The sequence below is a fragment of the Trichomycterus rosablanca genome, chromosome 2 (assembly GCF_030014385.1).
Source record: "Trichomycterus rosablanca isolate fTriRos1 chromosome 2, fTriRos1.hap1, whole genome shotgun sequence".
Classification (NCBI taxonomy): domain Eukaryota; kingdom Metazoa; phylum Chordata; class Actinopteri; order Siluriformes; family Trichomycteridae; genus Trichomycterus; species Trichomycterus rosablanca.
This window is the reverse complement of record NC_085989.1, coordinates 42,824,258-42,851,317: the sequence shown is the minus strand read 5'-3', so window position 1 is coordinate 42,851,317 and position 27,060 is coordinate 42,824,258. Positions and strand designations below refer to the sequence as shown.

General features: G+C 43.2%; 1 protein-coding gene across 1 annotated transcript in view; it reads left to right on the top strand.

The window, feature by feature from the left end:
- Nucleotides 1–27,060, top strand: part of tanc2a (tetratricopeptide repeat, ankyrin repeat and coiled-coil containing 2a) — a 299,606-nt gene that overhangs the window by 260,572 nt on the left and 11,974 nt on the right. The window contains exons 9-24 of the mRNA XM_063016038.1: nucleotides 1,908–2,186; nucleotides 3,919–4,046; nucleotides 9,321–9,552; nucleotides 10,409–10,578; nucleotides 10,664–10,942; nucleotides 13,766–14,094; nucleotides 15,277–15,385; nucleotides 15,481–15,603; nucleotides 16,914–17,150; nucleotides 17,260–17,445; nucleotides 21,051–21,144; nucleotides 21,236–21,369; nucleotides 21,883–22,006; nucleotides 22,104–22,279; nucleotides 23,194–23,326; nucleotides 25,895–25,924. Coding sequence (XP_062872108.1) covers nucleotides 1,908–2,186; nucleotides 3,919–4,046; nucleotides 9,321–9,552; nucleotides 10,409–10,578; nucleotides 10,664–10,942; nucleotides 13,766–14,094; nucleotides 15,277–15,385; nucleotides 15,481–15,603; nucleotides 16,914–17,150; nucleotides 17,260–17,445; nucleotides 21,051–21,144; nucleotides 21,236–21,369; nucleotides 21,883–22,006; nucleotides 22,104–22,279; nucleotides 23,194–23,326; nucleotides 25,895–25,924 — 2,763 coding nt within the window. The remainder of the gene's footprint in view (nucleotides 1–1,907; nucleotides 2,187–3,918; nucleotides 4,047–9,320; nucleotides 9,553–10,408; nucleotides 10,579–10,663; nucleotides 10,943–13,765; nucleotides 14,095–15,276; nucleotides 15,386–15,480; nucleotides 15,604–16,913; nucleotides 17,151–17,259; nucleotides 17,446–21,050; nucleotides 21,145–21,235; nucleotides 21,370–21,882; nucleotides 22,007–22,103; nucleotides 22,280–23,193; nucleotides 23,327–25,894; nucleotides 25,925–27,060) is intronic.

Below are 27,060 nucleotides of genomic sequence, written 5' to 3'. Positions count from 1 at the left end.
CTTTAAGATGAAAAGCTCAATCACACTTATCAAAAGCTTATTTAAATATTTGATCAGTAAATGTAATAGGATTTAGAGAGTTTTATCAGATTACTAGGCTGCATGTTTATTGGCACTTCACTGGTCCATACAAACATTACTAATATTTGTGTGTTTTTGTCCTGGGACTGTAATTTTTGTGAACTCATTAGAATTAAACAGTCAGGATGGATTTGATCACATATGCACTAAAGAATGATGTGGTTTTAAATATCAGATAATTAAACCCGTTACTGTATTGTAATCCTCTGTAATTAAATCTTGCATTTTGTAGATTTCTCAGTAATTAATTTGGCACGTCTGATGGTTCACATCAGATCTGGATTATAATATTACCATAATCATTAAAGCTCTGTGTGAATAATACCAGTATTAATGTGGAAGCAGTTACACTGTTTTCATTCAGCAGACACAACGTCTTTAAAATAAACCTGTGATGCTGTAACCATAGTAACCAAGGGGTGACGATACATGCGTTTTCCATTTGCACTATTTCAGAGTGTGTTAGTTATACGACTCAGACACTAGCAGGTTCACAGACTCTGTTCAGATCCACTGATGTGTGGCATTTCTCACCACGGCTTCCAGTCGCACATGCCGCTTACATTTCTGCAGTCAATTCAGGCTGGCACACAGGCTGGCACACAACGGGCATCGGTGCCCTCTTCTGGTGATGCGCAGTAAATGTTGTAAAGAGTTTAATATAAACCTGGGTGGAGCTGGCATGACTGATATTCAGCATCCTGCTGCCTTTGGTAACTAAACTAATGTGTTAACTAGAAAGCATGTAAAACAATATCTATCTATACCTAATAATTGCCTTCGGGATGAATAAAGTATCTGTTTGTCTGTATCTATCTGTCTATCTATCTGTCTATCTGTATGTCTGTCTATCTGTTTGTCTGTCTATCTATACTCAGTGATTGTAGAATATAATTAATAGAATTGCAATTAATATACCTAATAATTGCCTTCGGGATGAATAAAGTATCTGTTTGTCTGTCTGTATCTATCTGTCTATCTATCTGTCTATTTGTCTGTCTATCTATCTGTCTGTCTATTTGTCTGTCTATTTGTCTGTCTGTCTATCTGTATCTATCTATCTGTCTGTCTATCTGTATCTATCTGTCTGTCTATCTATCTATATGTCTGTCTATTTGTCTGTCTGTCTATAATAATAATACATTCGACTTATATAGCGCCTTTCATAATACCCAAGGACGCTTGGGACGCTCTATCTGTCTGTCTATCTGTTTGTCTATCTATCTGTATCTATCTGTCTATCTATATATGTCTGTCTGTATATATGTCTATCTGTCTGTCTATCTATCTGTATATCTATCTCTCTGTCTGTTTATCTATATGGCCAAAAGTATGTGAACACTGACCTATAAGCTTGATGAATATTTCATTCCAAAACCACAATCCTTAATATTGAGAGGAGCCTCTCCTGCAGCTACAGTAGCATCCATTCCTTCCACAAATTTGTAGTGTTCAGCAGGAATTTGTGCTCATTCAGGCACTGATATTTAATTAAGTTTCTCTTTTCAAGCGAACCACATTTTGTCCATGATTTTTAACATGATCTAGGCCAGGGTTTTGGGTTGCAACCCTTAGGTGGGTAGCAAGCCGAAAAAAATGGGTTGCAAAGAAAAATAGTAGTAAAAATAGTAATAATTAAATAAACGTATATGTGAATGCCCCCTTGTGGAGGCTTTATGTTACATCTTGTAAACCACAGAGAGAATAAGGTGCGTTGTTTGTGTTGTGTTTGAAAAACTTGAAAATGTGAATTATTTTGCAGTCTATATTGAAATGGAGGTCTAGTGTTGTGACTTAAGACTTTTTTTCTTTATCCCACAATGCAGTGCGCTTTGCCCCGTATCGAGCACCGGATATCACTCTGAAGCCACTGCTGTTTGAGGTACCCAGCGTCACACCCGACTCCGTGTTCACGGGCCGAGAGTGGCTCTTCCAGGAAGTGGAGGCTCACCTGCGTAACGGCGACACGACCAGCCATGGCGTGGTCATCGTGGGCAACGTGGGCTTCGGCAAAACCGCCATCATCTCCCGTCTTGTGGCTCTCAGCTGCCATGGCAACCGCATGAGACAGATCGCTTCGGACAGCTCGCATGCCTCGCCAAAACGTACGTTAATCAGTCAAGGAAATGGACATTTGAGTGACGTTTCACAGATGTCAGGATGAATCAGATCTCACAGATTATGGAACATGAAAGAAGAGAGGGTTTGGGGAGTGCAAAATCAGGAGGTACACGATGGGTCTGTGTGAAAACCTAGTGATCTCTCTACATAGACATATTTTATGTCATCCTACGTCAAAATTATTAGATTCCTTAAAATGCTCCTACTGAGGTGCCTTAATTCTAAGCGATGATCTGACTGAATAATGAGGGAGCGTCCAATGCTTCTCTCGCTTCAATCCCAAGGTAGGCAGCAAGGCAGTCAACTAGGTTTTCAAACAGACCCATAGAGATTGGAAATAATTTTAATGGAAAGCAGGTGGTAAAAAGTTCAGCTAGTGCCATTTTATTTTATTTATTCATATTTTTGCTTACTCTACCAAAATACTTGTGATAACAGTACAACTGAACAGCTTATAAAGAGAACTAATATTCTGACAGTAGTCTAATATCAGAAGTTCTATAACCTCAGTAAATTGATGATGAATCTCTGTGACATCTGAGTCTTCATGAATCAGCTAATTTCTGATTCTGATTAGTCATTGTGACAAGGGTTGCCAGATTGCTACAGTGGTTTTCAGCCCAAACGTGTTACAAAAAACGCCAAAATGCATAAAAAACCACCCAAAAATACACAAGAAAAACAGCTGATGTTCAGTATGTCAACAATATTAAATCTGATATCTTCAAATGTACAGATCAGTAATTATAAATGTTCATGCATTTTTATTATAGAACACATGACCCCTTGCAATCAGAAAAGTAAATAAATAAGAATAAACTTGCAAGCTTATTTTCAGAAGTAACGCATTACTGGTCATTCCAGTTTCCAATAGCAGAACTATATACTGTGATCTTATAAGTCTTTGTAATGTACCCTGTTGTCAGTGTTACAAACTTGTAATGTGCATTAGAATCACCCTGTAGCAGGGTCACTTTCTCTTTCTTTCCCATACCTTAATTTGTATTTTCCCCACTTGTTAGAGCCAAACGAGAGCCAAAACCATTAGCATACCTGATAGATTACTGATGCAGTCCAGCTGATGAATTACTGTATAGAGAGATTAACCTGTCATTCAAACATTTGACAACTGACATATTCTTTTAATCCACCAAAGTAATTAGAAATTATTATATGCCAAAGCGTATTTTTCCCTGCCAATTTTTAATCAAAATCCTCTCAGTTTGGTGGAAACCTGCCAATCTGGCAACACTGATTATGACAATCTGTGGTAAAGGATTTACAGCATCGAGCAGATGCTTTTTTTTTTTTTTATTCAAAGTGATTCACAATTGTAATCGTTTAGAATGCAAGCACTTTAGGGTTAAGGGTCTTACTCAAGGGCACAACAGTGGCAACTTGGCAGTATTGGGGCTTGAACCAACTTTAATGCTATAGGCTCTGTAGAGCAGCCTGTAGATTCAGCTACAGAAATGAACACGATTATCTCTGCTTTACTGAGGACGCCCTGATTGATCGGACTGTAATGAGAGACATAATAGCTCATTCATTGTGCTTTATCTGATCGAGCACACACCATGGAGGCTACACTGTCGACCAAATGAGCTCTAATCACGACGACACTGATTATTCATTTGCAGCTTCTTAATAAAAAAGCATTACAGATCATTGAGAGAACTGCTGATTCATTACTCTTCTGTCTTGTCTCTGTCTCAGACGGAGACACGCTACCGCTTAGTCAGCCCCACGGGGGTCATGGCACCCTGGTGGGGGGCAGCAGCTGTCCTGGCACTCCGGAGATGAGACGACGTCAGGAAGAGGCACTGAGAAAACTCTCCTCGCAGGTGAGCATTTACGTCAGGTATTCATTCACCTTCAGCGCTCATTATTCATTCAGCTGTATCCTGGTAAGGGTTGCTGTGTGTCTGGAGCCTATCCCAGCATAGACAGTCATTATCACCTAAAATATTTTGGTATGTACGAGAAATCCTGTACCTGTCAAAAAACACAGACATTAACACAGCCAGTGATCAAACCCAGGACTTTGAAGCTGGCACTGACACCACTGCATGCCTTTTATAACAACCACTTCTAGCAGCACCCTGAACATATGCCAGTCCACTGCAGTCCACTTGTCAATTTACTCCCTCTCACCTTGGGGCACATTAGAGCAGCCAGTCCACCGTCTGCATGTAGGGAAACATGTAGGGAAAACATGCTAAACTCCACAGTTACTCAAATATCTTGGTGATGTGCGGCTGCCACTCTTATCAGCTGCACCTCGTGTCACTTGAGAAAACACCCTATTCATTTCAGCATTTAATGAATCAAGACATTCACACAACATATTAGCAGTTGTTTGGTGCCATCTGGTGTCTGGACAGCATAAAAACTGCTTAAAACACTGCACAAAATGACTTCATCTGCAATGTTGGTCTAATTTAAAAAAACAAAACCTTAATTTTGTGTTTATTTCTTTGAAAAAAATATTAATGACAACCTAATTCTTTACTGAGCAAAGCTCACTTAACTAAGTACTGGACTATTCATTGGTAGGTTGCCACTGTTGGGCTCCTGAGCAAGGTTCTTTACAGGCCCCTTCAGTTGTTTGGAATATAATTGGTCCCAATTGTAAGTTGCTTTGCATAAAAGTGTCCGTTGAATGCAGTACATTTACATTTTACATTTACATTTACATTTTCAGCATTTAGCAGATGCTTTAATCCATAGCGACTTATGCCAAGTTGACACTACACAACTTTCCAAGTCGTCAGGTCACTGTACAGTTCACACTACACGACTGGATCTCTTGTAATCGGGAGTCTTTCAAGTCGGTGTGGCTTTCACACTACGCGACTGATCGGCGATAGGGGGTTTAATGATACCACGTCCAAAAATGCACGTCAACAAGTGACTAGCGGCCGCTCAGGTGGTGCAGCGGTAAAAACACATGCTGGAGTATCGAATCTCAGCTCTGCCTGCCGGCTAAGGCTGAGCAGCCACATGAACAACAATTGGCCTGTTGTTCGGATATGGGTGGGGCTAAGCCGGATGGGATCTCTCTCCCATGACTGGTGCACCTCTGCTGGCTGATTGATGGCACCTGCACAGAGATGAGAAAAGAGTGCTCTCAGGGTGTGTCTCTCCGTACACAAAATGCTGAGCTGCACTGCACTCGTCAAAGTGCAGGTGATAAGATGCATACGGCATGCTGCCCACGTGTCGGAGGGGCGTGGGTTAGCTTCGTTCTCCTCAATCAGAGCAGGGATCGGCATTGGTGGTGAGGAAGCATGACGCAATCGGGCAATTATACACGCTAAAAGGGAGAAAAAGAGAAAAAAAAACAAGTGACTAGCGAGCGATCAAAGTTTGTGTAAAATGAAGGAGAAAAAATAAATGAATCTGAGTGGATTTGGCTACACGAGCAGCAGAGATTGTTTGTTCTATAGTGAGTTGGATGTTAATAAATATTTTTATTTATATACAGTGTATCACAAAAGTGAGTACACCCCTCACATTTCTGCAGATATTTAAGTATATCTTTTCATGGGACAACACTGACAAAATGACACTTTGACACAATGAAAAGTAGTCTGTGTGCAGCTTATATAACAGTGTAAATTTATTCTTCCCTCAAAATAACTCAATATACAGCCATTAATGTCTAATCCACTGGCAACAAAAGTGAGTACACCCCTGAGAGACTACACCCCTAAATGTCCAAATTGAGCACTGCTTGTCATTTTCCCTCCAAAATGTCATGTGATTTGTTAGTGTTACTAGGTCTCAGGTGTGCATAGGGAGCAGGTGTGTTCAATTTAGTAGTACAGCTCTCACACTCTCTCATACTGGTCACTGAAAGTTCCAACATGGCACCTCATGGCAAAGAACTCTCTGAGGATCTTAAAAGACGAATTGTTGCGCTACATGAAGATGGCCAAGGCTACAAGAAGATTGCCAACACCCTGAAACTGAGCTGCAGCACAGTGGCCAAGATCATCCAGCGTTTTAAAAGAGCAGGGTCCACTCAGAAAAGACCTCGCGTTGGTCGTCCAAAGAAGCTGAGTGCACGTGCTCAGCGTCACATCCAACTGCTGTCTTTGAAAAATAGGCGCAGGAGTGCTGTCAGCATTGCTGCAGAGATTGAAAAGGTGGGGGGTCAGCCTGTCAGTGCTCAGACCATACGCCGCACACTACATCAAATTGGTCTGCATGGCTGTCACCCCAGAAGGAAGCCTCTTCTGAAGTCTCTACACAAGAAAGCCCACAAACAGTTTGCTGAAGACATGTCAACAAAGGACATGGATTACTGGAACCATGTCCTATGGTCTGATGAGACCAAGATTAATTTGTTTGGTTCAGATGGTCTCAAGCATGTGTTGCGGCAATCAGGTGAGGAGTACAAAGATAAGTGTGTCATGCCTACAGTCAAGCATGGTGGTGGGAATGCCATGGTCTGGGGCTGCATGAGTGCAGCAGGTGTTGGGGAGTTACATTTCATTGAGGGACACATGAACTCCAATATGTACTGTGAAATACTGAAGCAGAGCATGATCCCCTCCCTCCGGAAACTGGGTCGCAGGGCAGTGTTCCAGCATGATAATGACCCCAAACACACCTCTAAGACGACCACTGCTTTATTGAAGAGGCTGAGGGTAAAGGTGATGGACTGGCCAAGCATGTCTCCAGACCTAAACCCAATAGAACATCTTTGGGGCATCCTCAAGCGGAAGGTGGAGGAGCGCAAAGTCTCGAATATCCGCCAGCTCCGTGATGTCGTCATGGAGGAGTGGAAAAGCATTCCAGTGGCAACCTGTGAAGCTCTGGTAAACTCCATGCCCAGGAGAGTTAAGGCAGTTCTGGGAAATAATGTTGGCCACACAAAATATTGACACTTCAGGAACTTTCACTAAAGGGTGTACTCACTTTTGTTGCCAGTGGTTTAGACATTAATGGCTGTATATTGAGTTATTTTGAGGGAAGAATAAATTTACACTGTTATATAAGCTGCACACAGACTACTTTTCATTGTGTCAAAGTGTCATTTTGTCAGTGTTGTCCCATGAAAAGATATACTTAAATATCTGCAGAAATGTGAGGGGTGTACTCACTTTTGTGATACACTGTATATACGTTGGTGTTTTGTAGAGAACGATCAGGTCAGAAATATTGTAAAATGTGTGTGTGCCAATGTATTCTGATATAAACTATATTACACCCCTGTCCCACCTTTTTACAACTCCTCCCCTGCGTTTCCCCTCGCCCTGTATCTTGTGTTCTCATTGGCTGCTCGACATAGCACTCAATGCCAGTCAGCCAACTCATATCCAGATATTTGACATGCTCGGTGAGCACTCAGCGAGCCGCTCGGATCGAGTTGTTGAGTAGTTCTTATAAGTAATTGAAGGTTAAGGGTCTTGCTCAAGGGCACAACAGTGGACAGTGGTGGGGCTTGAACCAGCAACCTTCTGGTTACTAGTCCAGTACCTGAGCCACTAGGCTATAACTCTCCCAAAATTTGATGATAAACTTAAATGTGATTATGAAAGTAAAGCCGACTTAACTATTAAAAGTTATAACAATATTTAGACAATATTTATTTTTGTGATATTCCGTCTAGATTTGATGGGATGAGGCTTGCTTTAGGGCCCAAATGGACTTTACGTCTAGTCCCGTACCTTAACCCCCAAACCACCACTGCCCACCTAGTTCCACCTTTTCTATAATGGTCTTTATATCAATATAGTTTCATCTTTTATATCATTAGTTCAATGCAACATCTAAAAACGTTATTTCAAATACTGTTCAACCTATAAACTGAATGTCTGCCCATCCTTGTCCATCCAAATGCCTCTTGACAGGTCGATCTGTGCTATAGTAAACCCTGATTGTCATCCTATCGTAGCTTTATGTTTATTTTAATTTGCCATATTCTCCCTTTCTCTCTCTCTTTCTGAATTCTGTTTTTCTCACTCTCTCGTTCTTTGAAGCACGGTGCCTTATTGTCGCTAGGTTGCCTGATCAAATATTTATGGCTGCTGAGGCTGGCGGCACAGCCATTAGATCCCCTCGGCACCGCTGCCTACTAAATTCTGACATTTCTGCTCCACACGTGCTGACAGACTCGCCTCACACGCCCCATTTCACTGGAGAAATGCCAAGCCCATAAAGCTGCACAGAGAGCGCCGGTGCGAGGGGGCCACATGTGTTAATATGTGTTAGGTGGGGCGGTGGTAGCCTGGTGTTTAAGTACTGAACTAGTAACTGTAAGGTTGCTGATTCAAGCCCTACAACCTTCATGTTTCCACTGTTAGACCCATGAGTGAGGCCCTTAACCCCTAATTGTTTGCATTTTTCATTATTCAGTCACAATGGTAAATGTGTCTTTCTGCTGCTTGTGTAGTAACACACTATATTATCAAAAGTATCTGGTCACCTGACTGTTAGCTTGTTGGGCTTCCCATTTCAAAAGCAAACGGTATTAAAATACAGTGACCTTTGTTTGATTTTCCTTTTTCAAAGCCAGTTTGGACTGATTTGCTGCTGCAATAAAGCATTTTTATAATTCTAAATATTTTATGCAATGCAACAGTTTCACTAGCCGCTTCAGAGCTTAATACTACCACCATGCTTTGTAGTAGGTTCAGTGTAGTTGGGTTTAAATTTGCACCTTTTCTTCTCCAAACATACTTATGGTCACTGTGGCTAAGTAACACCACTGGAGCGCCCACATCGCACAACAGGATATTTCGCTAGCACACCAGCGCTGGGATAATTGCTCTGCTACTTGTCAGCTGGGTGCCCTCTCTGCTGTGTGGGAAAAGACTAGACTGGAAAGGAGACTTGGTCTTTGACGCTGTGTAAGGACCCTGGTTAGTAGGAGCCACCTGTACAGAATCTCCAGCAGCAGAAGACAAATTGTCTATGCTAAATTGAAAGAAAAGGGGAGAAAATTCATAAATAAAATAGCAAAATAAAATAAATAACACCACTAGGGGTAACATCTGAGCGTTTAGACAAATTCCCTCCTTGCATGCGTTGAGAGTTTGGATAGTGATCTATCTTGCCTGTGAAGTGGATGCCCAGCGTTTTAAAAATTCTGTGTTTGTGGTGTGTAGGTGGTGGCGTATCACTACTGCCAGGCGGACAATGCCTACACATGCCTGGTCCCGGAGTTTGTGCACAACATCGCTGCGTTACTATGTCGAGCTCCTCAGCTGCAGGCATACAGAGAGCTGCTGCTGCGCCAGCCTCATCTACAGAGCCTCCTCAGCCTGCGCTCCTGTGTTCAGGAACCGATCACAGCCCTCAACCGGGGCATTCTTGAACCCCTTTACCAACTGCAAAGAGGTACGTGTGTATGTATACTGTATCTTGATGCATGCTGAATAATCCAGGTTCACAATCCCTCAGTTGAATCAGTTCATCTGGACACAAAGTCTGGTGTGGAGATCACTCGTTTCGTTACTCATCCAAGTGACTTCTTCAGTCTGAGCTGGTGGTAAATACCCAGACCCTATATGCAGCCAATTTGCATAAAGTCTGAAATCGGCACTATGGCATAACAATGGAACAGATGATCAGGTCCATATGCAAAACACAATGACCATTAACTACAATTACCACGTTTGCCTTTCACATATGATTGGGGTAAAGCTGCAATCACGGCATTGTAAGATGGTAAAAGATGTACTCTCTGCCACCCCCCATCCCTCAGTTTAGAGTTGGCCGTTCCTTTTTCACAAAGATGGCCTGTTTGACTCCCTAATCCATAGTCCTGGTCAGAAGGGGTCAATTAAAGCAGTCTAAGTGCAGCTGCATTTACTTACAGTCACACTTATTACTTATGGAGTGTTTCCATTCATTTGTCCACTACTTGTACCACTACACACACAGCTGCTCTGTCATGCCCGTGTTCTCATTCAGAGTGGGGGCAGCACCGTGGTTTATGGGGTAGCACTGTCGCCTAACAGCAAGAAGGTCCTGGGTTCGATTCCCAGGTGGAGCGGTCCAGGTCCAATCTGTGTGAACGGTTTCCTCCCACAGTCCAAAGACGTGCAAGTGAGGTGAATTGGAGGTCCAAAATTGTCCATGACTGTGTTTGATATTAAAGACTTGAACTAATGAATTTCATGTAATCAGTGATTACCTACAGTAAATGTGTAAAACATGATGTTAAAATCCAAATAAATGTATAATCTTTCAGAGCGGAAGGTAGCATGTGATGAGGATCTGATCATCCTGATTGATGGCCTGAACGAGGCAGAGTTCCACAAGCCTGATTACGGCGACACCATCGTCTCATTCCTGTGTAGGACCATCGAGCGTTTCCCTCCCTGGCTCAAACTGGTGGTCACGGTCAGGACCTCCCTACAGGTACGTCTTACATACATAAACACACACACACACACACAGATATACACACACAGTCCTTCTATAGTCATGTATCCGTCTCTCCTAGGATGTCACTCTTCCACTGCCGTTCCACCGAATCTCTCTGGACCGTTTGGAGGAGAGTGATGCCATTGACTCAGACCTGCAGGGTTACATCCTACACCGGCTTCACTCCAGCCAGGAAATCCAGAACAACGTGGCGCTAAACGGCAAACTGGACAACGCAGCCTTCGCTAAGCTCAGTGCCCACCTGAAGGGCTTGAGTCGGGGCTCCTACCTCTATCTAAAACTCACTCTTGACCTCATTGAGAAGGGCTACCTGGTGCTCAAGAGTTCAAGCTACAAGGTTTGCTTACGTTATTAGATCTTAAAGGGTGTACAGTGTATCACATAAGTGAGTACACCCCTCACATTTCTGCAGATATTTAAGTATATCTTTTCATGGGACAACACTGACAAAATGACACTTTGACACAATGAAAAGTAGTCTGTGTGCAGCTTATATAACAGTGTAAATTTATTCTTCCCTCAAAATAACTCAATATACAGCCATTAATGTCTAAACCACCGGCAACAAAAGTGAGTACACCCCTTAGTGAAAGTTCCTGAAGTGTCAATATTTTGTGTGGCCACCATTATTTCCCAGAACTGCCTTAACTCTCCTGGGCATGGAGTTTACCAGAGCTTCACAGGTTGCCACTGGAATGCTTTTCCACTCCTCCATGACGACATCACGGAGCTGGCGGATATTCGAGACTTTGCGCTCCTCCACCTTCCGCTTGAGGATGCCCCAAAGATGTTCTATTGGGTTTAGGTCTGGAGACATGCTTGGCCAGTCCATCACCTTTACCCTCAGCCTCTTCAATAAAGCAGTGGTCGTCTTAGAGGTGTGTTTGGGGTCATTATCATGCTGGAACACTGCCCTGCGACCCAGTTTCCGGAGGGAGGGGATCATGCTCTGCTTCAGTATTTCACAGTACATATTGGAGTTCATGTGTCCCTCAATGAAATGTAACTCCCCAACACCTGCTGCACTCATGCAGCCCCAGACCATGGCATTCCCACCACCATGCTTGACTGTAGGCATGACACACTTATCTTTGTACTCCTCACCTGATTGCCGCCACACATGCTTGAGACCATCTGAACCAAACTAATTAATCTTGGTCTCATCAGACCATAGGACATGGTTCCAGTAATCCATGTCCTTTGTTGACATGTCTTCAGCAAACTGTTTGTGGGCTTTCTTGTGTAGAGACTTCAGAAGAGGCTTCCTTCTGGGGTGACAGCCATGCAGACCAATTTGATGTAGTGTGCGGCGTATGGTCTGAGCACTGACAGGCTGACCCCCCACCTTTTCAATCTCTGCAGCAATGCTGACAGCACTCCTGCGCCTATCTTTCAAAGACAGCAGTTGGATGTGACGCTGAGCACGTGCACTCAGCTTCTTTGGACGACCAACGCGAGGTCTGTTCTGAGTGGACCCTGTTCTTTTAAAACACTGGATGATCTTGGCCACTGTGCTGCAGCTCAGTTTCAGGGTGTTGGCAATCTTCTTGTAGCCTTGGCCATCTTCATGTAGCGCAACAATTCGTCTTTTAAGATCCTCAGAGAGTTCTTTGCCATGAGGTTCCATGTTGGAACTTTCAGTGACCAGTATGAGAGAGTGTGAGAGCTGTACTACTAATTTGAACACATCTGCTCCCTATGCACACCTGAGACCTAGTAACACTAACAAGTCACATGACATTTTGGAGGGAAAATGACAAGCAGTGCTCAATTTGGACATTTAGGAGTGTAGTCTCTTAGGGGTGTACTCACTTTTGTTGCCGGTGGTTTAGACATTAATGGCTGTATATTGAGTTATTTTGAGGGAAGAATAAATTTACACTGTTATATAAGCTGCACACAGACTACTTTTCATTGTGTCAAAGTGTCATTTTGTCAGTGTTGTCCCATGAAAAGATATACTTAAATATTTGCAGAAATGTGAGGGGTGTACTCACTTTTGTGATACACTGTAAGTTTAGTTGCTTGTAGATGTTCATGTGCCATTAATATGACCTGGAGGGAGGTCAGCAAGATGTAGGGTCTGTCCGAAAACCTAGTGATCTCTCTACAAGGATGCATTTTATGTCATCCTATGGGCTCACGAGAAGAAGGCTGTGCGAATTCTTTGATACCTTAAAATGCCGCCTACTGAGGTGCCTTATTTCGAAGTGTTGTTACTGTCATGGAAAAATAAGGTCAGATGATAAATGAAAACAAAGATTACAGTTGACTGAATTGGGGAATTTATTGGCACAATCTTGGGTTCTTACAGCAGTGGAACAGCTGAAGAACAAGGAACAGAACTCTGGTCCTCCCTTAATACTGCTTTAGTCAAATCACATTGGGTGTTGGACTTTGAAACTTCCATTCTGTGCTAACTGTTCTTATCTGCGTACAACAGACATGTTGCTTATCTCTGTATTTTAGACTCCCAGCCACATCTCAAGCACAATATAACTAAAGATTTAGACAAAATGGCATAAAACTAATATTCAAGTAGCCGTAGCCTAGTGGTTAAGGTACTGGACTAGTAATCAGAAGGATACTGGTTCAAGCCCCACTACTGCCAGGTTGCTGCTGTTGGGCCCTTGAGCAAGGCCCTTAACCCTCAATTGCTCAGACTGTATACTGTAACTGTAATGTAAGTCGCTTTGGATAAAAGCGTCTGAAAAATGTAAATGTAATATCAAAGATAATATCTTATTTTTCCATAAAATACAATCATCTTTACTTAAGCAGCTGCCTAGGTAGGCAGCAGACAGCAAGGCAGCTCACTAGATTTTCAACCAGACCCGTTGTGTGAGGTTAATACAGCCAGGCTTGAGGTTGGACGGCCAATGCATGTTATAAAGCTAGTGTAGTAGTGCAGGGATGTTAGGGCATAGGGCAGTTGTAGCCTAGCAGTTAAGGTACTGGACTAGTAATCAAAAGGTTGCTGGTTCAAGGCCCACCACTGTCAAGCTGCCACTGTTGGGCCCTTGAGCAATAATATATTGTCATAGCTCTATAAGTCGCATTTGGATTATGATTGACAGAATGTCAGCATAGTGTAAATCATTTTTACAAACGGCACAAAGTTTAACATGTTATTATTTTTGTTTGATTTTGTCTGTATCAGGTGGTGCCAGTGAGCCTAGCCGAGGTTTACCTGCTGCAGCTGAATATGCGTTTCCCCACGCAGTCATCATTTGAGCGCGTGCTGCCCTTGCTCAACGTGGCCGTAGCTTCTCTGCACCCGCTGTCGGACGAGCAGTTGTTCGGGGCGGTGAACGCCGGGGCCATCAGGGGGGCTGTGCTACACTGGGACGATTTCCTGCAGCGTGCCGAGCTCCTCACACCCTTCCTGATAAAGAGGAGGGACGGCACTCGCACGTTCGTACACTCCTCCTTTAGAGAATGGCTCATCTGGAGAGAGGACGGAGAGACCCGATTTCTCTGTGATCCCAGGTAGGGCAGCGAGGTCACTGGGGGACGATTACAGTTGTATAGTCTCACCAGCGCTCTTCACCTTTCCATTGTTTGTTGACTTTCAGTTGTCCCATACACACAATTACAGACAATTACACACAATGATCAGGACAGATTAAAAAGCTAGCAAACATTCTCTGTGTCCACTCTAGTGTGCGAAAACCATAGAAGACTATTTAAATTTACATCTACATTTTCTGCATTTAGCAGATGCTCTTATCCAGAGCGACTTACAGAAGTGCTTCCATAGTAGACTGTTAGAACCAAAGTGTTTTTTTCCTTGCAATAAATGAATAAGAGCGTTAGTAAGTACATGTCAGCTTAAGTGCTTAGTAAAGAGGTGATGATGGTTTTTAATTGTCTTTTGAAGACAGCGAGAGACTCAGATGTTCGGACAGAAAAGGGAAGCTTGAGTGCAAGTAGAAAAGAGCCTTGGTGCTGGTCTTCCTGGAGTTCTGGGTGGAGGAGGGTGCGTGGTACAGAGCGGGGTTTTATTAGACCTCACATGTAGTTTGGAGCTGGTCCATTGCATGGGTCCACCTCTGCCTCAGCTTCAGCTTTTGGACAGATGGTCTTACATTTTCCTCAAGCACACTTTGATACAGTAAAAAATTCATAGTGAATTTTATTATGTAGCATAGCAGCCCCAGATCTAAAGCAGCATTTCAACATAGGTATGGGACACTATGGCCTGTAGGTCATAGCTGGTCTTTTCTTCCCCCAGCATCTTCATAGATCACAAAGGCCGGGTACTTTCTGTGTGGAGTTTGTATGTTCTCCCCGTGGCTGTGTGGGTTTTCTCCAGGAGTTCCGGTTTCCTCCCACAGTCAAAGGACATGCAGTCAGGTTAATTGGAGATACAAAATTGTCCATGACTGAGTTTGACATTAACCTTGTGAACAACTTGTGAGCAACTACTGTTTCTGTCATAAATGTAACCAAAGTGTAAAACATGACGTTAAAATCTTAATAAATTAATAAATTCTTCCTCCCAGCATCTTCTTAGATTGGTAACAATCACTACTCAACAGTGATTGATTGCGTAATATGCATTACCTTGTAATCATAATAAAATTAATTGCAAGCGGTTTAGCTGTGTAGTATGCACGGTACAGTGCAATAAGCATTAAGTGTAAGTGTTTTTGTTGTGTTTGATTTCAGGAGTGGCCACACACTTCTGGCCTTTTGGTTCTCCAGACAGGAGGGCAAACTCAACCGGCAGCAAACCATCGAACTCGGCCACCACATTCTCAAAGCACACATCTTCAAGGTACACGTACACACACCATTATAAACTGAAGCACAGGTGATCATTCCCAGCGCTGGAAACCAACATTTTCACACCTTGCTGTTTTTCTTTAACAGGGGCTGAGTAAGAAGGTCAGGGTTTCCTCGTCTGTGCTGCAGGGACTGTGGGTGTCTTACAGTACAGAGGGTCTGTCTGCTGCCCTAGCATCTTTGAGAAACCTCTACACTCCTAACATCAAGGTAACACTTTACCTGTCCCATCAAATGGACACTTTTACAGTTTTTTTATATTAACACATTATATACACACATACATGCAGCTGGAGAAAATTGTGCTAGCCTACAGCCACTGGTATCCAGGGTTTGATTTTACAGCAGTGCTATCAGCTGGTCGGGCATCTACATACAGACATGATTACTGCATTCAGCCCAGTGATTTCTGGACTATACATATATATATATCGATCACGGAGTCTGACACCTCTCTATCAGAACCAGCACTAACCACTTCAGCAATTTGAGCTACAGTAGCTCGTCTGTTGGATCGGACCACACGGGCCAGCCTTCGCTCCCCATGTGCATTAATGAGCCTTGGCCGACCATGACCCTGTCACCGGTTTACCACTGTTCCTTTCTTAGACCACGTTTGATAGATACTGACCACTGCAGACCGGGAACACCACACAAGAGCTGCAATTTTGGAGATGCTCTGACCCAGTCGTCTAGCCATCACAATTTGGCCTTTGTCAAACACGCTCAAATCCTTACGCAGCAGTGAAACACGCTCTGAACACCAGAGCTGGGATCTCGAATACATCGTATCGAATCTCAGCTCTGCCTGACGGCTGGGCTGAGTGGCCACATGAACAGCGATTGGCCTGTTGTTCAGATAGGGGTGGTATATTAAAGCCGGATGGGGTCTTTTTCATAATTAATGCGATTACGACCTCTGCTGGCTGATTGATGGCGCCTGCACAGAGATGGGAAAAGAGTGCTGTCAGGGTGTGTCTCTCCATACACAGCGCTGATCTGCACTGCACTCATCAAAGTGTAGGTGACAAGGTGCATACGGCTGCTGCTCACATGTCGGAGGGGTCGTGGGTTAGCTTTGTTCTCCTCAATCAGAGTGGGGATCAGCATTGGTGGAGAGAAAGCATGACGCAATCAGGCAATTGGACGCGCTAAAAAGGGAGACAAAGGGGAGAAAATGCATAAATAAAATATAATAAAAATCCCCCACCCACTAACAGGTGCCGTGATGAAGAGATAATCAGTGTTAATCACTTCACCTGTCAGTGGTCATTATGTTATGCCTGATCGGTGTATATATTTATATATATGGCTGTTCAAACAGACAGGGGAAGTTCCAGAGTCTTGAGCCTTGATCAGAATGCCATTGTGTTCACCAGTACACCAGGATTAGTTCCAATATAAATGTGGCTTGTTTGTGGCTGGTTAATTAAACCCAGTCTACAGATATGTGGTTTACTGGGGCTAAAAGGCAGCGGTGTACGTGTTCATTTTTAAAATCATGTCTCTGTCCTGTGCAGGTGTCTCGCCTGCTGATTCTAGGTGGTGCTAATGTGAACTACCGTACGGAGGTCTTAAACAACGCCCCGGTGCTGTGTGTGTATGCTCACATGGGTTACATGGAGACGGTGAACCTGCTGCTGGAGTTCGGTGCGGACGTGAACGGGGCCTCTGAGAGTGGCCTCAGTCCTTTGGGCTACGCCGCTGCTGCTGGCCACCTGACCATCATTACCGCCCTCTGTGCCAAGAAAGCAAAGGTCAGCACTTCCGTTAGCCAATCGCTCTGAGCTGTCTATTTTAAATGCACTATAATGCTGGTATCAGACTAAAAATGTGCTTTATTTTCTTTTGGTCTTTGTGTGGCAGGTGGATCATGTGGACAGGAACGGGCAGTGTGCGCTGGTGCATGCAGCACTGCGGGGCCACCTGGAGGTGGTGCAGTACCTGGTACAGTGTGACTGGAGCTCAGAGGAGATGCAGCAGTCCAGCCTCAGCAAGGGTCACGCCATCCAGCAGGCTCTGGTTGCAGCTTCCAGCATGGGTTTTACTGAGGTATACACACACTCTTTCTCTCTCACACACAGCTCGACTAAAGGGTTTACCATTATTTAATTAGCTTTTCAGTATTTAACTTTTATTCATCTGTTAAAAGCTGCCATGTTTAATTGCTAAGTAATTCTCTGTAGTGTAACATACCAGAGTCATCGTTTAAACTATGGATTTAAGCTGAACATTAATTGCTCAATTTACACCAAACCTAGATTATAGAATACACCTGCTGATAATGTTTTTTTCTCCACATTTACAGCACGTTTTAACATTTACATTTTCAGCATTTAGCAGACGCTTTTATCCAAAGCGACTTACACAATGAGCAATTGAGGGTTAAGGGCCTTGCTCAGGGACCCAACAGTGGCAACTTGGTGGTGGCGGGGCTTAAATCGGCAACCTTCTGTTTACTAGTCCAGTACCTTAACCACTGAGCTATCACTGGCCCGTTTTTAAACACAACCCATCTCATATAACCACAATCTGATTAGCTAGCAAATATGATGGGTTCTGTTAAAGTACTGTGAAAACAACTGGGCAAGTTTAATCATGTTTTAACCTGAACTGACTGATTCTGCAACTCTAAACGCTGCTCTCTAGTGGTGTGCGCCAATACCGATACGATACATTTTAAAAATTAGGGTAGATGCATTGTCAAATTGCTCAATCTGAATAAATTTTCATTACATTTAAGTGTATTATCGTAATACATACATTTTTTAGCTGCAGCTGCTCTCAGTAGGGTTATAAATAAATTCAGTTGTTTAAAGCGGTCGATTTCTTGTTTCTGGGTGCTCTACTTTCTCACAACGTTACCATCATGGTGTATCACCACAAATCGGCTAACTCATACCACATAGTTGTGTTTGCTGGGTGAATACATTTGTACATTTCTTTTTTTTTTTCTTTTTTTTTTATGATTTATCTCACTTTTTCCCCCCAATTTTCTCCCCTAATCTAGTCGTGTCCAATTACCCTGAATGCGTCCTCTATACTGATTCGACCCTTCACCGCTGACCGAGGACACCTCTCAACTAACATACGCCCCCTCCGGCACGTACAGTCAGTACAGACTGCATTTTTCACCTGCACGAGTCGAGTTCATACACCGACGGGCACTGTGTACGGAGGGCCACACCCCCATCAGCATTATTCCTCAGCCCTGTGCAGGCGCCATCAGTCAGCCAGCAGGGGCCGCAGTCGCACCAGCTATGAGAACCTATGATCTGACATTTTACCCCTAACCCTGAACAACAGCCAATCGTTGTTCATGCTGCCACCCAGCCCAGTCGGAAGGCAGAGCTGAGATTCGATACGATGTATTCGAAAGCGCGGCAATTTGTACATTTTTAATAGTGAACGAATATATGTGTCCTTGTTCATTTAAAATAAAAAATCGATTCTGTTCTGTTTACATTTATAAGCACAAAGTCAAAAGAAAAGAACTCACATTCACCAAAACACAAACACGGAATAAGAGCCTCACTACATGCTCCGATTCATTTGCATAGGGTGCACAAAGTGTGTAAGGTGCGTCCGTACTTTACGTACGTATAGTTTACACTATTATTTCCATAAAATTGACCCTATTTCTGCATCTGCAAAGCAAAGTATTCAAAAACTTCTTTCAATACCTACCAAACTACTGATGTCTGTTAGGATTTTACAAAACGAAACACAGCAGAGCAGGAGGGGAGGAGCGAGGTGTGCATGTAAGATGTGAGAGGAGCGGCGTCTGTACAGACATGGTCTTTACTTTCTGATGAAACGGGAGAAACGTGCTGAATGTAGCGGAGAAAAAGTAAAACTAAAGTATCGATCCCATCACACTAGTATCAATCCGATATCAATACCAACGTTGGTATTAATAATATCGATATTTGGATCAATCCGCCCACCACTACTGCTCACTAAAAGAGATTCGGGTGGCCCATTGGTCTAATTCGCTAGCCCTCCGCCTCTGACATCTCAGACTCTCGGGTAGGAATCTTAACTGTGCTTTCGACCAGCCAGACGCCCACACAGACACGATTGGCTGTCCAAAGGAGAGATGGTCGAATGGGTTCCTCATTGACGCTGCAGTTGCAGTTGCTGGCTGATAAGTTTGTGAGAGAGCTCCCAGCTAAACGTTCAAGCAATGAATTATATTACACAGTAACAATGTAAGATACATAATGCATGTCACTTATAATGATTCAACTGTAAAGGTTAATTATCACTTTATTTTGCTTTGTTCAAAAAGTACTTGCAGTTTTGTATAAACTACAATGTTTAAAATAAATTCTAGTGCAGTTTGGAAGCAAAATACACCGATCAGCCATAACATTAAAACCACCTCCTTGTTTGTACACTCACTGTTCATTTTATCAGCTCCACTAACCATATTGAAGCACTTTGTAGTTCTACAATTACTGACTGTAGTCCATCTGTTTCTCTGCATGCTTTGTTAGCCACCTTTCATGCTGTTCTTCAATGGTCAGGACTCTCCCAGGACCACCACAGAGCAGGTATTATTTAGGTGGTGGATCATTCTCAGCACTGCAGTGACACTGACATGGTGGTGGTGTGTTAGTGTGTGTTGTGCTGGTATGAGTGGATCAGACACAGCAGCACTGATGGAGTTTTTAAACACCTCACTGTCACTGCTGGACTGAGAATAGTCCACCAACCAAAAATATCCAGCCAACAGCACCCCATGGGCAGCGTCCTGTGACCACTAATGAAGGTCTAGAAGATGACCAACTAAAACAGCAGCAATAGATGAGCAATCGACTTTAAATCTACAAGGTGGACCAACTAGGCAGGAGTGTCTAATAGAGTGGACAGTGAGTGGACACGGTATTTAAAAACTCCATTAGTGCTGCTGTGTCTGATCCACTCATACCAGCACAACACACACTAACACACCACCACCATGTGAGTGTCACTACAGTGCTGAGAATAATACTTAATACCCAAATAATACTTGCTATGTGGTGGTCCTGTGGGGTCCTGACCATTGAAGAACAGAATGAAAGGGGGCTAACAAAGCATGCAGAGAAACAGATGGACTACAGTCAGTAATTGTAGAACTACAAAGTGCTTCTATGTGGTAAGTGAAGCTGATAAAATGGACAGTGAGTGTAGAAACAAGGAGGTGGTTTTAATGTTATGGCTGATCGGTGTACATGTACATGTGTCGAGGGGGACTTTAAATTATTCTTATCTGCAAATGTGAGGCGCTGGAGAAAAAGTTCGGGAGCCAACTAGCATTAGACTTAAGCAATAACCCTTTAGCTTTCATCGTTTTGGATAGAAGCATCATGTTCATGTTAATGTTCTCAGTCTGTAACAGACATTTGGGGACAGTAATAGCCTAGTGGGTAGAGGTTTTGGCTATTCACTGAAAAAAGTTAAAAGTTTGAATCCCAGCTCTACCATTCAGCGACTGTAGGCCCTTAAACCTCTCAACTCCAGAGGTGCCGTACGATGGCTGCATTCTGTCCCTAGCTTCTAAACAAGGGGGAAAAGCAGGACAAAAAAAATAATTGCACTGTACACGTGTATCTGTATATAAGACAAATAAACACATTTTATTTATTCTGTTAACGTTTTGTGTACTCATGCAGATTGCTGCATACCTGCTGGACCTTCCCGAGAAAGATGAGGACGACGAGGAGCGTGCTCACGTTAACAGTTTTGACACCCTGTGGGGTGAAACAGGTGAGTGTGGATTGAGGGTGGCATGCAGTCTGTGGTTTAGAACAGACCTGTGATATAACAGTGTTTATAACCGGCTTTGTGTTTCTCTCAGCTCTGACTGCAGCAGCTGGTAGAGGGAAGCTGGATGTGTGTGAGTTGTTGTTGGAGCAGGGAGCTGAGGTGTCACAGCCCAACCGGCGTGGCATCGTGCCACTCTTCAGCGCTGTACGCCAGGGCCACTGGCAGGTGAGGCAATAATCTTATTTGCATGGAAATGACCTGGTCTTAGTCCAATATGAACGTTTTATGTTCTTTATGTAAAATATGGATGGCATTAAGACTGCAGTGCAGAACACAATCAAAAGATAATGTAAATGTGCAGGTGAAGGTGTTCTGTTGTGAGTCCTGATTGGAAAAGCCAGCCATAAGATTTTATAATTGAAAGACAGTTGTAGCCTAGCGGTTTCCTCCAACAGTCCAAAGACATTCAGGTGAGGTGAATTGGAGAGACAAAACTGTCCATGACTGTGTTTGATATTGCAGACTTGAACTGATGAATCTTATGTAACCAGTAATTACCTGTTCTTTCATGAATGTAATCAAAGTGTGTAAAACATGGTTAAAATCCTAATAAATAAATAAATAAAACATCTTGGCCAGAGCGGTCGCCACTTTAAACAAACCTTAAACTATAAAGTCAAACCAGAAAATCTTAGTCTACTACCTCACCTTTGTATGTGTTATTTTGTATAATTATAGATCGTAGAGCTGCTGCAGAACCACAGTGCAGATGTAAACATGGTGGATAAGCAGGGCCGGACTCCTCTGATGGTGGCTTCATCCGAGGGCCATTTAGCCACAGCCGAGTTTCTGCTAGAACAAGGTGAGCGCATCCTAACGAGCACTGAGTCGCTGCCTATAGTAACCGGCATTATGGCCGCCCTCTTTCCTATATCTTTGCACATTGACTTTGCCCACAGGTGCATCCTTGGCTCTGACGGATAAAGAGGGGCTCACTGCTTTGAGCTGGGCATGTCTCAAAGGTCACCTCCCGATCGTCCATCTGCTGGTGGAGAGAGGAGCGACTACAGCTCACGCCGACAAGAGCGGCCGCACACCGCTGGACCTTGCATCTTTCTACGGAGACTCAGAGATTGTATGTATATTCTCAATGCTGTTTTTACCAAGCATAACAATGTATGAGGGTTCTTTAAAAAGTTTCTGCACTTTTTTAAACCTGTTTATTAAGAATTTAAAAAACAAATGACATCACTTTTCTACGTAGTCACTTTCCGATGCATTTTTCCCAGCGTCGTACCAACTTTTTAATGCCATCAGCAAAAAATATTTTGGTTGAGCGTGTAGCCACTGATGCAGCTCTGCTTTCACATCATGATCACATGAAAATCTTCCTCCCCTTAAAGCTTCTTTCTCTCTCTTAGTCTCTCAGACACGACCAATTACTACTCCTCCCACTCTCACCGTTTCCAACCAAAATATAAAAGTGCGGAGACTTTTTGAAGATCCCTCATATTAGATGCTTTTTCACATGGTTGGTGGATTCATTGGTTGACCTGATAATCAAAAATTTTCCACATAAGTAGTCATCTGTACTAACTCGAAATATGATGCTAAGCAAAAAATCTAAGCCTTCAGGCGCTCATGTAGCGCAGCGGTAAAACACGCCAGCACACCAGAGCTGACATTTCGAACTTGTCAGTTTGAAAATCAACTCTGCCATCCGTCAGGCTGGGTGCCTACACGAACAACGATTGGCTCGTTGTTCAAGGGGGGTGCCGGACGGGACCTCATAACTGATGTAATTCCGACCTCTGCTGGCTGATTGATGGCGCCTGCACAGAGACAAAGAGTAATGAGGATCGGGGTGTGGCTCTCCGTACACAAGGCTGATCCACACATGAACTCGCCTTGTGCAGGTGAAATGATGCAGTCGGCTACTGCACACGTGTCGGAGGGGGCGTGTGTCAGTCATGACCCTCCTTAACCAGGGTGGAGATCAACATCAGTAGAGAGGAAGCTAAGTCTTTGTCTGTCTGTCTTGGTTTGTAGGTGCAGTTCCTGGTGGATCACGGTGCGATGATCGAGCATGTGGACTACAGTGGGATGAGACCCCTGGACCGAGCCGTGGGCTGCAGGAACACATCAGTGGTGGTAGCGCTGCTGAAAAAGGGTGCAAAGATAGGTGAGAGAACTGAAAGATATACATGGAGCAAAAAATGACAGAACCAAGAGGGAATGGAAAAATTTCTGTATATAATTTCCTGTATATAAGGTACATCACCACTTACTGAGCGATCAATTATTCACACCCTCTACTAAATTAGTGCACTTTGTAGGTTTAGTTACTGACTTCAGCCCAGCTGATGCTTTTTATAATTTATCAGCTTTTCTCCACCCTGTACATCTAAGGTAAAAAAAACACTTAAGTACCACAACTGACCCAGTATTGGTAGGTTCACCCAGTCACCCTGTGCTATTCTACACTGCTGCAGTTGTAGCCTAGTGGTTAAAGTACTGGACTAGTAATTGAAAGGTTGCTGGTTCAAGCCCCACTACTGCCAGGTTGCCACTGTTGGGCTTTTGAGCAAGGGCCTTAACCTTTAATTGCTTAGACAGTATACTAATATACTAATATACAGCATGTAAGTCGCTTTGGATAAAAGCGTCTGCTAAATGCTGAAAATGTCCATGTACACTGGAATACTCCAGTCTGGGTGACTTAAAAACATGAAAAAACTGGCAGATACCAAGTTAAACCCTACTGTCTCTTGTCTGCCAGTGTTGTATAATTAGGGTCGTATTAAATTCACAGGAAAATGTGCTTAATTTCACGGACCTTGTTTTTCAAAAATCGTTACATTTCACTCATGAATTAAATGATAGAATAATTTAAAGCTAAAATACACAGCACAGCTACCTTAATGGTTAAATGTAAACCTAGAGCATCCAGCAAAATGCCTCCATGTTTTGACCCCCCACAGAATTGGTCAGGAGTTTTCCCAACTCAGTTACCTGATTCGTGTTTTTAGCTGCTTTAGACTTTAACATCTTGGACATTTTGTCTAACTGATTGCTGGTTTAACCGAGCGTCTATAAAGTTTACTGAGTTTATAAAGAAAGAAATAATAATAAAAATAATAATACGTTTAATTTATATAGCGCCTTTCTTATACTCAAGGTCGCTTTACAAGAAAACATTATTAGCAGTTTACAGAAGGGAATTCATGAAAATGTTCAGAAAAGAGGTATGTTTTAAGTTGAGTTTTAAAGGATGAAAGTGAAGAGCAGTGACGCAGAGATTGTGGCAAAGAGTTCCAAAGTTTAGGGGCTATGACACTGAACGATCTTCACCCTGCCGAGACCAGTCTGAAGGTAGGGATGGCAAGGAGGCTAGCATCAGTGGCAGGGCAGTATGAGTGTATAAGCTAAATAAGGGGATGCAAGACTTGTAGGTGAGCAGGAGGAGTTTAACTGTACATAGACAAACTATTTGGAGCAGAATACTTTACTAGCTCGTTTGTTTGAGGCTAAGCACAGAGGTGATCACGTGTGTAGAGAAGCACACTTTCCATTGACTATGGAATCCCCAAAGGGACAAAATGCACTCGATACATCAACATCAATCACACTAGACCTCAGGAAATTCTGTTACACTAGGCTAGGACCACCTCATATCACACCTCATGTTTTGACTAAGTGATTGCTAACTGAATTGCTGTAGGATTGCTAGGACCGCCTCATAGTGCAGATTAACCAGTAAACGTGAGGCACTCAAACGCTAACGTTAAATCTCTAAACACGAACCTTATTTTGGATTTCACAGCAAATTGCAGACTACACAGTAAACGGCTTATTTCATGGTCCATGACGCAAGCAATGCCTTCTGGTTAATTTATAATGTGAGGCTCTCCTAGCAATACAACGGCAACTCAGTTAGCAATCGCTTAGTCAAAATGTCCAAGATGTTGAAGAGTCTGGTAACTGACCAGTCGTCTAGCCATCACACACTGGCCCTTGCCAGTCTCTCAGATCCGTTATATATAATCAAACATAATCATAAAAAATATATTATTTTCTAATAATTCTTAACAACAGTAAAGATCTAACAGGTTAAGGGATTTTTGAGACTTGATAACTGGAAGGGTGTCCAAAGTTTACAAATTGTTTTCTTCTGGCCCTGCTTTTACCCCTAATGCAACCCTCCTAGTTGTATCGGGCTTGGGACCTGCACCAAGAGTTCACTGACAGGTGCACCCCCAAATGGCTAGGCTGTATTGATAGGTCTGGTATGTCCAGACTTTTATACACAACTGTATCCTCCTTTCTGTAAACTCCTGCCTAAATGTACATGTATGAAAGACATTGCTGGACATTGTGTTCAAACCATTCCTGACCTATCTCCCCTCTGTGTGTCTAGTTTTTTTCTGTGTATAGCACTGGATAATTAAACACTGACCCTCCCTCCCGTCTGCTGCTAATATCACTAATGCTGCTTTTAACCCTCCTGCCTGGTTTTATGCACCCGTCGTTCATCTCTATCCTCTACTTTTCCCCTTTACCTCTACACACCTTTTAATCCAACCCTCTGCTTCTGCCCCCTTCCCCTAAATCTGTTGCTTTCATCCGTCTGACTATCTCACACACTTTCTCTCTCTCCGGGTTGACATGGACTGCTAACCCCATGGCGACTGTTTCACCTCACTTCCCTGTCTCTTTCCCACATGTGACCTCCCCCTTACCTTCCACCCAGGATGTCAGACCCTTCCCAGCAGGGCTCGAGGTAAAACCATCCCTCACTTGTGTGTGCGCTTGTCCACATTTTCAGCTCCTTCACTTTCTGTCTGTGTGGTCAGTTGGAGTACTGCATCCACGTTTTGTATACTCATTGTGAACAGTAGCTTTGTTGGAACAGTTGACTTTAATCTAGGAAAGCAATGGTCCAGAATGCGATGACAAAAATGAATTCCATCAGCCTGTTCTCATACATGCATGAATGTCTGAAATTGCATGCATGATTCCAATAAATCTTATCATGGGGTCAAGAAATTCCTAACCAAAGGCAGCTACCTGAGTAGTCAGATTTTTGGGCAGTATTTGCAGATTCTCAGGATTAAGGATGTCACCTTTAAATACAGTTTAAGCAATTGAGAGTAAAGAGCCTTGTTCAGGGGCCCAACAGTGACAGCTTGGCAATAGTGGGGCTTGAACTGGCAACCTTCTGCTTACTAACTGTTGATCTAGCACTACCTTGACCTCCATACAGCCAGTTCTAAAAACCTATTCTGTGCTGTTTTTTATTTTTTAAACAAATGTGCTAAATTATTTTCTACCATGTCTTATATTTACAAATGTGAGTTAATCTCTTGTATTTCAGTTCTCTTGAATATTTGGATACCCTAAAGTCACTCCAGGTTTATTCAGCTAACATAATGTAACCTTAAAGGTTGCACAGCTAGCTTATGTGGCAGTTGCCAACTGTTTAGCAAATAGTGCAAATAGTTTTCTTGCCTTCTCAAAATGCTGTTTGAGTTTTGGCGGTATTCTACAGACTCAACAGAGTGAGGTATGCCCTTGGTGCTAGTGCCCCAGTGACATCTACTGTCTGGTCAAGGTGCCTCTATGAGCAGTGGAGTAATACAGAAAATCCACCACTGTCTGGTAAAAAGAAGTGGCAGATGCCAAAGAAGGCTTGTTCGACCTTGCAGCCCTTAGCATTCATTATAGGTGTTTTGCATAAGACATGAGTCACATGTGCAGTATATACCATAGTAGAATAGTGGGCAGAGCTGTGGAATACCAACTAGAACTTTTGGGTTTCGAATACCAGATCTGCCATGCAGCCACTGTTGGGCCCTTGAGCGAAGTCCCCGCTAACCCCCTTTAAGCTTTAAGGGTGTCGTACACTGCCCTAGCTTT